Genomic DNA, 13,858 nt, shown 5'->3' on the forward strand with positions numbered 1-13,858 from the left:
GCCTCCTCCCCGGCCGACCGACACATGGTGGGAACGTGAGGGGGCGGGGCCGGACTCCGCGTCGCTGGGCCAATCGCCCGGCGGGAGGCGCCCAGCCAATGGCAGGGGCGCTCCAGGGCCTCGGGGGTGGGGCCACAGAGAGGAACGGCGGCGTCGTAGGTCACTGGGCGGGCCAGGGGTGGGGCCCGCGGGGCCGACGGGGGCGGGGCGGCGGAGGCCTGAGCACTCAGAGTGGCAATGGCGGCGGCTGTGGTGACGGCGGCAGCGGCGGCCCCGGTCCCGGCAGCCGGAGTGGATGGCGCCTCCTCGGTGCACTGGTTCCGCAAAGGGCTGCGGCTCCACGACAACCCTGCGCTGCTGGCGGCCGTGCGCGGGGCGCGCTGCGTACGCTGCGTTTACATCCTGGACCCTTGGTTCGCGGCCTCCTCCTCAGTGGGGATCAACCGATGGAGGTAAGGGGGCCCAAGAGCGGGGTCATGGGCCCGGGGGAAGCGGCCTGGCCTCGAGGGCGCCCCGCGAACAGCCCGGGTCGCCCCCGCCCTACAGAGAGGGAGGCTCTGCCCCCCAGGCCCCACGGCCGGAAGACCCCGGCCTGAGGGAGGTGGGACAGGGAGACGGAGCCGGGCCTCCTGAGGGGAGAAGCCGGGACGCGGACGAAGGAAGCAATTAGTCATCTTAGTAATGGCCTGGGTGGGCCAGGACTCGACCTCTGACAGAGCGCGTTCGCACTGTGTATTAGCCCCTGGGGGCCCTCACAGCATTCCTGTGGGACGGAGATCTTATTCCCTATTGTACAGGTGGAACTCCTGAGGCCTAGAGACGCAGAGTTGGCCTGCCCAAGGACTTGAAGCCAGGGAGTGGCAGAGCAGGGAGAGGGCTCTGGCAGAGTCCTGGTCCAGGGCTCTTAGGGGTGTGCTCAGGGAGGGGAAGAAAGGAGATACTGGGATGTGAGGGCAGGGACGCATTTGTGGGTTTCCGAGTCGGTAGCACAGCAGGTGCTTCTGGCATTCTTCAAGAAAAGAGCCTATTGCTGGGCTCCTGAAGGTCATCTCTAAGCTTCTGGTTTGTTTGAATCCATCCTTTCACCCATCCTGGTTTCCCTCCACCAAGACCTTCCTGCCTCTGGAGATGCCTAGAGACCCTGGCTTAGCATTAGATAAGGCAGGTGTCATCTCCCTTTTATTATGAAGACCCCAAGAGCTTGTCCAGTTAGAGGCACTTTGTGTCCTGAGCTAGAAAGTAGTACTTAAACCCATTTTGAAGAATTCCCTCAACCGGTAGCTATGAGCTTGCTAGGGAAAAAAAAAGAGAGAGAGAGACAGGAAGGAAGGAAGGAGGGAGGGAGGGAAGGAAGGAAGGAAGGAGAGAGAGAGAGAAAGAAAGAAAAAAAGAAAGAAAGAAAGAAAGAAAGAAAGAAAGAAAGAAAGAAAGAAAGAAAGAAAAGCCAAAACATCACTTCCTTCCTTCTCTTCTCATGAGATTGATTTTAAAGGACAGTTGAGCCACTATAGCTTAGACTTTTATCAACTGATGTGCTGAGGTTAGCGAGCAGAATAGCTGTGATAATCAAGGAGATCCTTCTTTGATGATTCCCAGGAAATGCAGTCAACAGAATCATGGGAAAGGATTAACAGGTAGGTAGCTGATGTCTTTTCTCTGTAATCAGTGTTTAAAACCAAGGAGTTTTGAACCATCCTGTACCCTTTTCTCTTTAAAACACCCCGCAGCTGTCCTTTGGTTGTTTGCATTGTTCTGGGGGATATTTGCTTGTGGCCATGTTGCACTGATGGGCAGTGTTATTCCCAGGCTACGGTGGCTATCAGTACACCATTCTTTTCCTCCCCAAGGTGTGTGCCCTGCTAGGAGAGTGAGTAGCCCAAGCAGTGGGTCTATTAAATGCCCCCTCCTGCCCCATTTATATAGAGAGAACAACTAAAGATAGTCCCGTGGAGAGCCTGCCCACACAGTTTTCAGGCTGCTCTATTGCTCTGCGTCTGCTCCAGTTTCTATAGATAGGAGGTTGGGTTTGACAAACATCTTCAAATGGCCATCCCTGGCATGGGCATTAAACCAAGCCTCAGACTTTGCCCTCTGTTTATGGCAGTGTGCCAATTAGAGCAGAGTAAATAAATCTGACTACTATGTGCTCGTTACGTTGTCATGAAGGAGGTTTTGTTTTATTTTACCGGGGTTGGGGGGACATTGCATAGGACTGTCTACTCCTTTGTGGTAGTGGAGATTAAAAATCAGCAAAACCTCTGTTGCTGATTAAACTCAGATTTGCTAAGAACTAGGTGTTTCTGGATTTTTGTGGGTCACTCTTTTGTGACAGTGCTTTTGAGCAAGTGAAGGAGAAAAGGAATGTGGCAGCTCAGATGCCTTAGTCAAATCCTGAAGTCAAAGGCCATGTAGGAATGTAGATATTAATTGAACAATGATTTTAATGAATGCCTAGTATCTGCCAGGCACTGATCTGGGTGTTGCTAGGGACACAGCAGTGAACAAGCAGTTGTGTCCAGAGCTCCTGGAGCCTACATTTTAGTGGAGGGAGACAAGTAAACAACCATAATTTAGTAGAACTGAGTGCCATGAAATAAATAAAATAGGGGGACAGATTAGAGTGTCATTAGTCTGGCTGCACATGGGAACCACTGAAGGATCTTCAAAAGATGCTTGGACTCCGTCCTCCCCCAGTTCTGATTTAATGGTTCTAGGTATGGCCTGGGCATTAGAATTTTTAAAGCTCTCATGTGCAGTGAAGCCTGAGAAGCACTGGACTGGAGAACCACAGACTTGAGCCTGACAGCTTTGGAAATGTGTTGCAGTGCTTTGTCAGGGAGGCTAATTAGCTTTGGCATTTAGAAGAAAGAGGTGAGGGGCGCCTGGGTGGCTCAGTTGTTAAGCGTCTGCCTTCGGCTCAGGTCATGATCCCAGGGTCCTGGGATCGAGCCCTGCATTGGGCTCCCTGCTCCACAGGAAGCCTGCTTCTCTCTCTCCCACTCCCCCTGCTTGTGTTCCCTCTCTCACTGTGTCTCTCTCTGTCAAATAAATAAATAAAATCTTAAAAAAAAAAAAAAAAAGAAGAAGAAGAAGGAAGAGGTGAAAAAACACAAAACAGATGGAATATGATAACTGCTCCTGGGCCTGGAAGCAGATACGCCGCTTGCCACCGCCACCATTCTCTTTGCTCCCGTGATCAGATCAGGGCAGAACTGCAGACTGTTTTACACACTCAGTTGGGGGTTGGGGCAGTGATGGAGCCAGCTATACCTCTGCATAACTACGGTCTGTGTAATCTTCCGGTGGCTGTTTCTGGATCTGGGAGTGATCTGGGACAACTGTGCTGCAGCATAACATCCTAGCTCTGCAGATACTTCAGTTGCTGCCTTTGAGGAGCCTCCCTAGAAAGGGTGAGCCATGGGCCATCTGCAAGAGGTGGGGCAAATCAAGATCTCAGATGTCTATTCTCCTGCACATCTTACACTAACTCCTGCACAGCATTTTTCAGCAGATGAATCAGATTACAATAACCATAAATGGCACTTTCTAAGAGTCAAAGAGGACAGAGAAAGGCAACCAAGAAATATGTATATTAGCAGAGCAGAAAGGCTGGCATACTCCTTGCCTTGGTGGTAGTGGGAAGCTGACGGGCTAACTGTAGCTCAGTGAGCCTCAGGACTTTTTTTGTCAAGCACTAGTTGGCTAAGCCCTTTGCCATTTTTCCCAGCCCCACCTTGCCCAGATTTGCTGCATGTGGAAGGAGGTACTGCAGTGAGAACCACCCAAAAAAGGGGGAGTGATCAGCTTCTAGATTTAAAAATGGGTACTCAAGGGGCGCCTGGGTGGCTCAGTTGTTAAGCGTCTGCCTTCAGCTCAGGTCATGATCCCAGGGCTCTGGGATCCAGCCCTGCATCGGGCTCCCTGCTCAGCGGGAAACCTGCTTCTCCCTCTCTCACTCCCCCTGCTTGTGTTCCCTCTCTCGCTGTCTCTCTCCCTCTGTGTCAAATAAATAAATAAATAAATCTTTTAAATAAATAAATAAGTAAATAAAAATGGGTACTCACGGGGCGCCTGGGTGGCTCAGTCGTTAAGCATCTGCCTTCGGCTCAGGTCATGATCCCAGGGTCCTGGGATCGAGCCCCACATCGGGCTCCCTGCTCGGTGGGAAGCCTGTTTCTCCCTCTCCCACTCCCCCTGCTTGTGTTCCCTCTCTTGCTGTGTCTCTCTCTGTCAAATAAATAAATAAAATCTTTAAAAAATAAAAATGGGTACTCAAAATGGGTTTTCATTGCCTTCCTCTTGCTCCTGCAACTTCGATTGGTGTTGGCAACAGTTCACTGCACCATGTATTTAAATCATTTTCTCCCTAGTTCTGTGCTGCACCTGTATTCAGGAGCTTCCAGACAGGGAGAGTTGGTAGAAACAAAATATCAGCCCATGTAGCTCAGAATTAATTAATGAGGTGAACTGGGAACTCCAGGATGCCTGGTGAGAACAATATGTCTTTCATCCCGGTGCTGGGAGCTGATCACTATGAGACTGTCGATTTGGTTGGTTCGTCCCTGGGACTTGGTCAGCAAGCAGGGGATTGAGAACTGTAGTCTACTGGGGGAGAAATCTGAGTTTCTCTGAGCTTTTCACACTGGTACCCAAAAGAGTCACTTCACTGTTCTGCTGCTGAGGAAATGTTTCCATGTGCCGAAAAGGGAGGAAAATCTTCATCTTTTTCTTTGAAATTAGGAAAGAATAAATATATTTTTAAGTGAGTGATACTTAGAGATCAATCCCTGCTATGGATTGTGGGTTTGGGCCACCCTTTTTCATGGGGCTTATGCTCTCTTACTTAGGATAAATTAATTTCTGTTAATATCCTATGTAGCCAGTCTGGGCAGGCCTATGATACCATCATACAGCTAGATAACCTTGGCTGGATGCAGAGAGACTTGGTCAAGGGCAATCTGGATCCAAAAAGGAGTTCACTATCATCCCTCCTCCTGTTAACAACAAATAAAATATTCCTCAATGCAGAATCTGCCATCTCTAGGTAAGGTTTTCTCTAAAGATCCGCCTGTCTTATTCTAAAGGGCTAGCCCCATAGAGTGCCTGAATTATAGAGTCCTTTCTGTATTTTTGGAAATCCCTGTTTGGTCTTCTCCAGTGCTGTCCCCCTCTAGCTCCAGAGCACTTACATAATGTAATTCAGTCGCACATGTTGTCTAATCCTAAGGGTGAGCTTTGACTGTTCGCACAGGACCGTGTGCTCTGAATTTTGGCCATGTGAGCTCAGCTTGGAGCTGCCAAGGGTGAGCCGCCAGCCCCAAATGCCACCATCTCCAATGCCCAGGCCAGTTTTCTTTAGAGTCCACCCTCATTGGAGTAAAGAGAAACTGGCCATGTGGAGAGGAGGGTTTTAAAGGAGGGCAAAAGGCCCAAAATTCTCTCCAGTAACAGAATGCATACACCTGCCCCAGCAAGCATTTGCCCAGTGGTAATGCCGCTCCCTGTTTCTTTGGTGTTATGCAAAACTGTCACCTGGCAGGTGAGGTACTGTAGCAGTGGGTTCTCTTTCTCTGGCTGCCTGGTGGCTGGGGTTCCTGGGGGCCTGTTGCCTTTTATGGGGGCCATCCTTAAACCTCCTTCCTGGAAAAGCCCTGTAGGGCTGGACTCAGGAGGGAAGTTGGAAGTAACAGAGCATATCTAGAGCATCAAAGAGGAGGCCGAAACCAGGATCTCAAAGAGAGAAGTTTTAGTAGAAACAAATTAGAAGTAAAGAAAGGCATCTTATAAACAGAAGCTAGAAGTGGAGTTCAGTTTTCTAGAATAGTGCTGGTGAAACTTTAGTGTGCAAAGGAATCACCAGAGTCTCTTGCTAAAATGCAGATTCTGATCCTGGAGGCCTGCGATTCTGCATTTCAACAAGCTTCTGAGTGATTCACAGCTGTTGAGCCTCAGAAGACCAAGGATCTGGGGCCAAAGGTGTTGGCTGTGGTTCCCCTTGAGGCTGCGTCTTGGACAGCACAGCCTCAGTGCTCAGGCAGGAGGTCCTGCTCCAGAAGCAGTAGAGCCTGGTGGCTAAGAATGCAGACGCTGAGCCACACTGCCTGGTTTGAATTCTGGCCACTTATTAGCAAATTACTTAATCAGTCTATGCTTTAGTTTCCGCATCTGTGAAATGGAAATAATCATAGTACCTACTTCACAGATCTATTTGAAAAGGAAATGAGATAATGTATGTAAAATAAGTAGACCAGTGCTGGGTTCATTGCAAATGCTGATTAAATGTTAGTTAATGGTGTTACCGTTACTGTCATTTGGCTGCGGAGTTCAGAGTTGGGCCTTCTGCTTCCTACCTCAGCTGTAGACTTCTCTTGTCAAAGAAGAAAAGGGCTCTCGTGAGGTTATCTTACTTATCTTACTTCAGAGATGCTTAGTTCAGAATTTCTCCTTTTAGTAAATGAGGTCTAGAAATAAAGCTCTGGGGAGGCAGCTGGAGCCTAGCTTTCACATTCACGTCAGCCTTATTTATAGCTTGAAACTGAAAACCTGTGCAGCCTGGTGGCCTGTGAGGGAGGAAGCCACCAATGTGCATGGCAGGGACATTCCTGAGAGCCTCACATGGGGGACCTGGTGCCCTGAGGTGATGGAATTTAAGTTTCCAGTTACCTCTGGGCATGGCAGGGACATTCCTGAGAGCCTCACATGGGGTACCTGGTGCCCTGAGGTGATGGAATTTAAGTTTCCAGTTACCTCTGAGCGTTCTCCCCAGCAGGGCCCAGGTTTCAAGGTGGTAGAAGGCTGTTCCCAGGGGCCTTTCTTCTTTTCCTCTTGAGAGGAACAGTGTGACCTGGGAAGAGGCCAAAACAAGTGCAAGTGCGTCACTCCCGGCTTAGCTTTCCTTTTCTGAGGGTGTCAGTTTCTTAAAAACAAAAATTCACAGAGGCAGAGCTTGGCGTTTCGGAAAGCAATAGTCTCTCATCTCTGCCTCTCTTGGAGAGTCTCTGCAGGCTAGCAGGATGCTTTGGGCTGAGCATGGGACTCCACTTCTGCTGGAATGTGGGTCTGCGGCATTTGCTGCCCCAGGAGTGTCATGTTGACGTCAGAGGCAGCAGCAGGGTACTGGTTCTAGTTGGCAGCCTGGGAACAGGGGCTGCTCCTGTAAGCCAGCAGCAGTCAGGGGATGCAATGTGCTGCAGAAGAGGCATGGGGCTTCATTGGGTTCAGAATAAAATCTAGTGATTTCCACCATTGACGGAGATGGGTGGGAGATGGCAAAATGTAGATAGCAAGGGTATCTGTGAAGCAGGCTGACCTTTCGGGGCTTAGTTCCCCATGAGGTTCCAAATGTCCATGGATTACCTATATGCAGGTTTGTGTTTGTCGGAGAGCGATTCCAAACAGTTGAGGTCTGGCAGCATCTCAGCCCCTGGAGTCGTGTCCAGTGTGCCACTAAAAGGCTTTAGAGATGGGACACAGCTTCCTATGGCAGCTTTGTTGCTTAATAATTATGATCTTAAGCAAATTAATTATCCTGTGTTTCATTTTCCTCATCTATAAAATGAAGACAATATTTCCCTTCAAAATGTATTGAAAGAACTAAAAAAACATGCTTAAAAAGCATAAACAGACAGATAATAACATTGATGACACTGTTTGCCTCTGGGGAGGGGAATTAAATTCCTGACGGATAAAGAGGAGACTTTTTGCGAGGTACCTTTTTATAACTTGAATTTTAAATTACATAATTATCTGTTTAAAATGCTAATTTCATTTAATTTAAAAATAAAACACATGCTGGGATGCCTGGCTGGCTTAGTGGGTAGAGCATGCAACTCTTTTTTTTTTTTTTTAGAGAGGGAAGTGAAGAGGGACAGAGGGAGACAGAGAATCTTTTTTTTTTAAGATTTTATTTATTTATTTGAGAGCAAGCGGGAGAGCACAAGAAAGAGCATGAGTGGAGAAGTGGGGGTGCAGAGGGAGAGGCAGAAGCAGATTCCCTGCTGAGCAGGGAGCCTGACAGAGGGCTCAACCCCAGGACTGGGACCATCACCTGAGCCGAAGGCAGACACTTGACTGACTGAGCCACCCAGGCACCCTGAGAGAGAGAGAATCTTAAGCAGGCTCTGTGCTAGGCATGGGGCTCAACCTCACAACCCTGAGATCATGACCTGAGCCAAAATCAAGAGTCAGACACTTGGGGCACTTGGGTGGCTCAGTCGTTAAGTGTCTGCCTTTGGCTCGGGTCATGGTCCCAGGGTCCTGGGATCAAGCCCCACATCAGGCTCCCTGCTCGGTGGGAAGCCTGCTTCTCCCTCTCCCACTCCCCCTGCTTGTGTTCCCTCTCTCGCTGTGTCTCTCTCTGTCAGATAAATAAATAAAATCTTTAAAAAAAAAAAAAAAGTCAGACACCTAACTGACTGAGCCACCCAAGCGCCCCAAGCATGCGACTGTTGATTGGAGGTTATAAGTATGAGCCCCATATTGGTTGTAGAGATTCCTTAAAAGTAAAATCTTTTAAAACAAACAAACAAACAAACAAACAAACATATGTCAGGGGCACCTGGCTAGCTCAATTAGTAGAATATGTAACTTTTGATCTCGGGGTTGTGAGTTCGAGCCCCACATTGGGTGTAGAGATTACTAAAAAAAAATAAACTTAAAAAAATTAAAAATAAAACATATGTCACAAAAATGTACTGATAGATTTCTCAGAGGGGTAGTTGTGCCTAACTGAACAGTAAATAAATGTTTGTGGTCAAATGAAAATAAACATCAAAGGCATTCAGTGAATGCTGTTTCCTTCTTCACAGTGATCGGCTCTCAAGGCTAGGTCTTTTGAGTATCTGGGGTTGCCCCCCTAGCCCTCCACCCCCAAAAGCATATGAGGATATCCTATAGAGAACTACCTTCTAAGGCCTTCTCCCTCTTGGGATGAGAATCTGGTGGCCAGAGCCCTGGAAGATGAGCCACCTGCCACACGAAACCCTGGGAACTGGGGACCCAGCCCAGGCTATGGGGCTGTGGCAGTAGACATATGTGCAGCCCAAAGCATGAATACAGAAAGGCAGGGTGGACAAGGTAGGTAGGATTTGCCAGCGCTATTGCAGTCTTGCTCTTTTCTAGTAGGACCTCAGGCTTCTATACCGAGGTACTGCTTTTGTTTTTCAGATGGCTTTCTCCCCTGTTCTCCCTTTTGATTTTCACAACAGCCTTGTGATAGGTGGATATTTACACACAGTGCCTGAGGCTGAGAGGGACTGCCTTGCCTCAGATCACAGAAAAACCCCAGAGTAGGAGCAGCTCACATTTTTTTTTAAAGATTTTATTTATTTATTTATTTGAGAGAGAGAGAGAGAGTGAGAAACAGCATGAGAGGGGAGAGGGTCAGAGGGAAAAGCAGGCTTCCCGCTGAGCCGGGAGCCCCATGTGGGACTCAATCCCAGGACTCTGGGATCATGACCTGAGCCGAAGGCAGTCGCTTAACCAACTGAGCCACCCAGGCTTCTAGGAGCAGCTCACATTTGTCCCAGGTTTTCTGTATGTCAGTCCCTGTACTAAATGTTTTTCATGCATTATTTGATTTTCTTTTCTTAGCAATTCTAGGAGCTAGGTACTAACATCAACTCCATGTTACAGATTAGAAAGAAGAAACAAAACAAAACAGGTTAAGTAACTGCCTGAAGTCACACAGCTAGGAAGTGGCCAAGTCAGGATTTCAGTGGAGGCTGTGCTGATGCACCACCACGTTCTGGCTGGAGTAGAGTACTAATGATGTACCAGAATCTCCCTGCTTTGTTAGGAAAAAGAGTGCCTCTTTCTTAACGTTACCCCTAAAAGGCCTGTGTGGGCTCTGCAGGTTCCTACTTCAGTCTCTGGAAGATTTGGATACAAGTTTAAGGAAACTGAACTCTCGCCTGTTTGTAGTCCGGGGACAGCCCGCTGACGTATTCCCAAGATTATTCAAGGTAAGTGTGCAGAGCCCTAGAGAAGACGGGGAGGTTCTGTTCTCTAGACTTTCCCCTCAGACTGAATGAGGTGATATTCTGACTCAGAAAAGGAAACTGGTCAGTGCTGGTCTGTAGGGAAGTTGGGAGCAAAGCTGATCAGTTTGCCAACAGAATGGAAACTGTGTTAAGGAAAAAGTTCTGTGAAACCAGTGTCTTGTTGGAAAGTTCCCAGCTCAGTCCAGACAAGGGATGTGGCAAGTTATCCCACCCTGGATGCCACTGGCTTCCTCAGATGTTTCCTTGGCTCCAGCCAACAAGATTTATTAGGGCTCTTCCTATGCCAGGAGTTTGAGGACAAGTTTTCCTTTTTAGCACGGGGCGTTTCCTGTCTTGCTATGTGCTGTTTATTGGTGGAAAAGTCAGCCTTTTTGAGGGAGCTCCGTGCTCCTGGGGCAAATGGTTGATAAAATCTTCACTTGGGTACCATGTAGGCCTCAGTCTATTCTATCAGGTAGCCGGCTCCCCCCTCCCCACCCCCGCTCCAACCCCTTTCTTTATAAAGCAAAACTACTCGTGGACAGAGGGCTCTAGGATAGTCTCTCCGCATCCTCAGCACTGCAGGATCATTTTCATACCCCCTTCCACTCCAGCTCCCTTCCCTACCCTTCCCGGGGGGAAAAGACCAGAGGAAAGGTCTGCTGTCAAGGCAGGCAGCTTAGGAAATACCTCATCATTCACTCATCATTCACTTCACCTCCCCACACCCCCACACAGACACACACATGTAAATCACACCGTGCTGGAAATAGCTGGTGTTCACTGAGGACAGACTAGGAGTCAAGAGCCCTTCTAAGTAAATGCTTTACATACATTAATTTTCATAGCAGCCCCAGAGGTATGGGCTGCTATCCCTGTTCTACAGATGACAGAACAGTAGCTTCGTGGTTGTGGAGCTGAGAGGTGATAATCGGAGATTCGAGCCCCGGCTCTCTGGCTCCAGATTGTGTTCTTAACCAGCATACCACTAAACACAGTGGCCTCTTCTCCTCCTCTGCGTTGTCTCCCCTCTCTCCCCCTAGCACCTCAGAGGCCAACCCAGCAATGGCCCAGAGGTACAGAGAGATCATTCAGTCCTTTAGCATATAATAGTCCCCCTGTCCCCTTACCCGTCACCTGCTGTCAACCGTAGTCTGGAAGCAGATGATCCTCCTCCTGACAGAGAGTCAGTAGGTCATCGGTAGCTCAGCACCACATTGTAATACCTGCGTCCGTCCCCTCACTCACCTCCTCGCGTAGGCATTATATCATCTCACGTTATCACAGGAAGAAGGGACAGTGCAGTGTAAGGTACAGCAAGGGGGTGTTTTACGACAGAACCACATTCACGTAACTTTTACTACAGTATATTTTATAGTTCTATTCTATTATTAGTTACTCTTGTTAATCTGTCGTGCCTAACTTATAAATTAAACTTTATCCTAAGTAAGTATGTATAGGAAAAACCATAGCAGTCTGTGTAGGGTTCAGTACTATCTGCAGTTGCAGGCATCCACTGGTGGTCTTGGAACGCATCCCTGCAGACAGGAGGTGACTACCATATACTTATTGAGCTTCTACCATGTCCTAGGCCCCCAGTGAGGTACCAGGGTAATGATGAGACAGCATGGTTTCTGCTCTGAGAGTTCACACTCTTAATGGGGGAAACAGGCAAGTAATGAGCAACTTCACTGCCATATGATAAATGCTGTGATGGGAAAAGGGCAACGTGCAGGAAAATCCTGTTGAAAGATAAGGTCAAGGAAAGCTTCTTGGAGAAAGTGGCATCTAATAATATTTTTTTTATTATTCACCAAGTTAACGAGTTTTTGACAATGTCATCTATATGAATTGCTAAGCATGGTACCTGGCTCATAGGGCTCAATAAATATTTAGTCCCGTTATCCTGGATGAGGGCTAGCCAGCCCTGCTCAGGACCCACACCACAGGCAGGACTGAGTTAGGTCCTGCGTGACCAGGACATTTGCCCTAGGGGTTTAGAGTATTAAGGGGCCATGACCAGAGACTTTGGTTGGAATGCAGTTTTCTTCTTGCTAGTCATGTTCTAGGGCTTTCTGTGGGTTATCTGTACAACCTTTTACTGGACCAGCTTTCTCCCAGCATTGCAAGGAAATCTAGAAAATTCTACCAGAAAAGACTAAAGGCTTGGAAAAGAATTCCCTTCTTTTTTAACATGTGGCCCTTCTGATCTGATTTCTCTGACCTCTGGACTAAGGATTGCTCCTCCTTCCCCAGCTTTTCTGAGAGCTAGAGCCTGTTAGTTCTGTTTGCTGCTGGCCTCAGGAGGGTTGCTATGGAAACCATTAGGACACTTCACATAGCGCAAGTCTGCCAAGAAAACTAAGCCAGAAGTTTGTAGGGCTCTGAGGAGCTCTGGGAAAGGCATGCTGGGCAGGAGGGAGGCAGTGATCTTTTCCCCCACTGTCTGCACCAGTGAGTCAGTGCTGCTTTCTGGGACTGGGGCCTCCCTTGGGAGCATTGTATTTATACCCTCCTGCTGCATTCTCCTACCCCAGGACACAGCAAATGTACAGGGCTACCCACCTCTCTCTTAATTCCACTAGCCTCGGGCTCCACTGTTGCCATGCTGGTGGCCTCACCTCAAAGGCCTGCTTTCCTCAACCCTGGGAACCTCAGATTGTTTGCTTTCCAGTTCAAATCTTTGTCCCTAGTTTGTTCTGCAGCCCATTCTGACAGGTCTCTAGACTCGTCTCTTCCTAGGAAGGAGCTGAGTCCTGAGCTGCATTCTTCTCCCCAGACAGTGTTTAGCATAACAGATTCTCTCCCCACAGGAATGGGGGGTGACCCGCTTGACCTTTGAATATGACTCTGAACCCTTTGGGAAAGAACGGGATGCAGCCATCATGAAGATGGCCAAGGAGGCCGGCGTGGAGGTGGTGACTGAGAACTCTCATACTCTCTATGACCTGGACAAGTAAGACATGGGTCCCAGGGGTCAGGTTGCCAATTGTGGGAGTTGGTGGTTTGGGCCCCTGCTGAGCGGAACTTTGGGAGATTTACCAATAAAGCCACCTGGCACAAGAAGTATGGCATTTTCTAGAAGCTGGAGGGGAATGGGCCGGAGTTGGGGCCTGTGGAACAGATCACAAAGAGCTTTACCCGATTTGGGTGCAAGGAGGCTTACTAGGCCCGAGGGGTGAGAACAGTGAGGATCCCCGTGCAAGATCTTCATAGATCTGCTCCTAATCTGCTGTCCTGTCCCCTCCTCATGCTTCCACTTCTGTCCTGCTCCTGAAAGGCTGTCCTCTGACCTCAGTGGACCCTGCCTGTTATGGCCTTCCCGACAGAGCTCTGTTCTCATAGGTCCTGTTTCTGTACCTAATGCGGGTTCCCTGGGCTCCTCTGGCTATCTGGGTTTCTAGGCCATGCATTTAGATGTGCAGGAGGCTCTAGAGCTCCCTGCAGGGGACCCATCACTACAGAGCAGCCTCCTTCCCTAGGGACAGGCCTCTGCTTTCAGAGTATCTAGGAGGAAACCCTCTCCTCCCCTTCCCTGGCAGAGCTGTCACCCTCCTGCTGCTGTTCCTGCCAAGCCAGCAGCCGTCACTGGTCCCTGCCCCCCTCTCCCAGACCCAGTGGTGGCTGCCAGGAGGCCAGGTCACACATCTCTGCACGTGAGCTAGTTCTCAGGAGGAGCTGCTGGGTGTGGAGCTCCTCCTCCTGCCGCGTGCCAGAGGACGGGGGAGGTATGCAGGGGCTGCAGCCAACCTTATATCCCCACAGTGAACTCACCCAGCCAGCCAGGTCTTGCATAAGCTGCCGCTTGGCCAACAGGAAGAGCCCTGGGAATCTGGCTCCAGACCACCCCAAGGCATTCTATAGAAATGGCCTGATTC

The 13,858-nt window shown here is 49.1% G+C and overlaps 1 protein-coding gene across 5 annotated transcripts in view; it reads left to right on the forward strand.

The window, feature by feature from the left end:
• Positions 1-206: 206 nt before the first annotated feature.
• Positions 207-13,858, forward strand: part of CRY2 (cryptochrome circadian regulator 2) — a 35,370-nt gene continuing 21,718 nt past the window's right edge. For 3 of the 5 annotated variants that reach the window (XM_027578055.2, XM_027578056.2, XM_027578054.2), the window contains exons 1-3: positions 207-452; positions 9,854-9,962; positions 12,794-12,936. In XM_027578055.2, coding sequence (XP_027433856.1) covers positions 238-452; positions 9,854-9,962; positions 12,794-12,936 — 467 coding nt within the window. In that variant the 5' untranslated portion in view covers positions 207-237. Of the gene's footprint in view, positions 453-9,853; positions 9,963-12,793; positions 12,937-13,858 lie in introns of those variants that run through there. The other 2 variants (XM_027578057.2, XM_027578058.2) reach the window with 2 other exon arrangements.

This window comes from Zalophus californianus, chromosome 11, assembly GCF_009762305.2.
Source record: "Zalophus californianus isolate mZalCal1 chromosome 11, mZalCal1.pri.v2, whole genome shotgun sequence".
NCBI lineage: Eukaryota > Metazoa > Chordata > Mammalia > Carnivora > Otariidae > Zalophus > Zalophus californianus.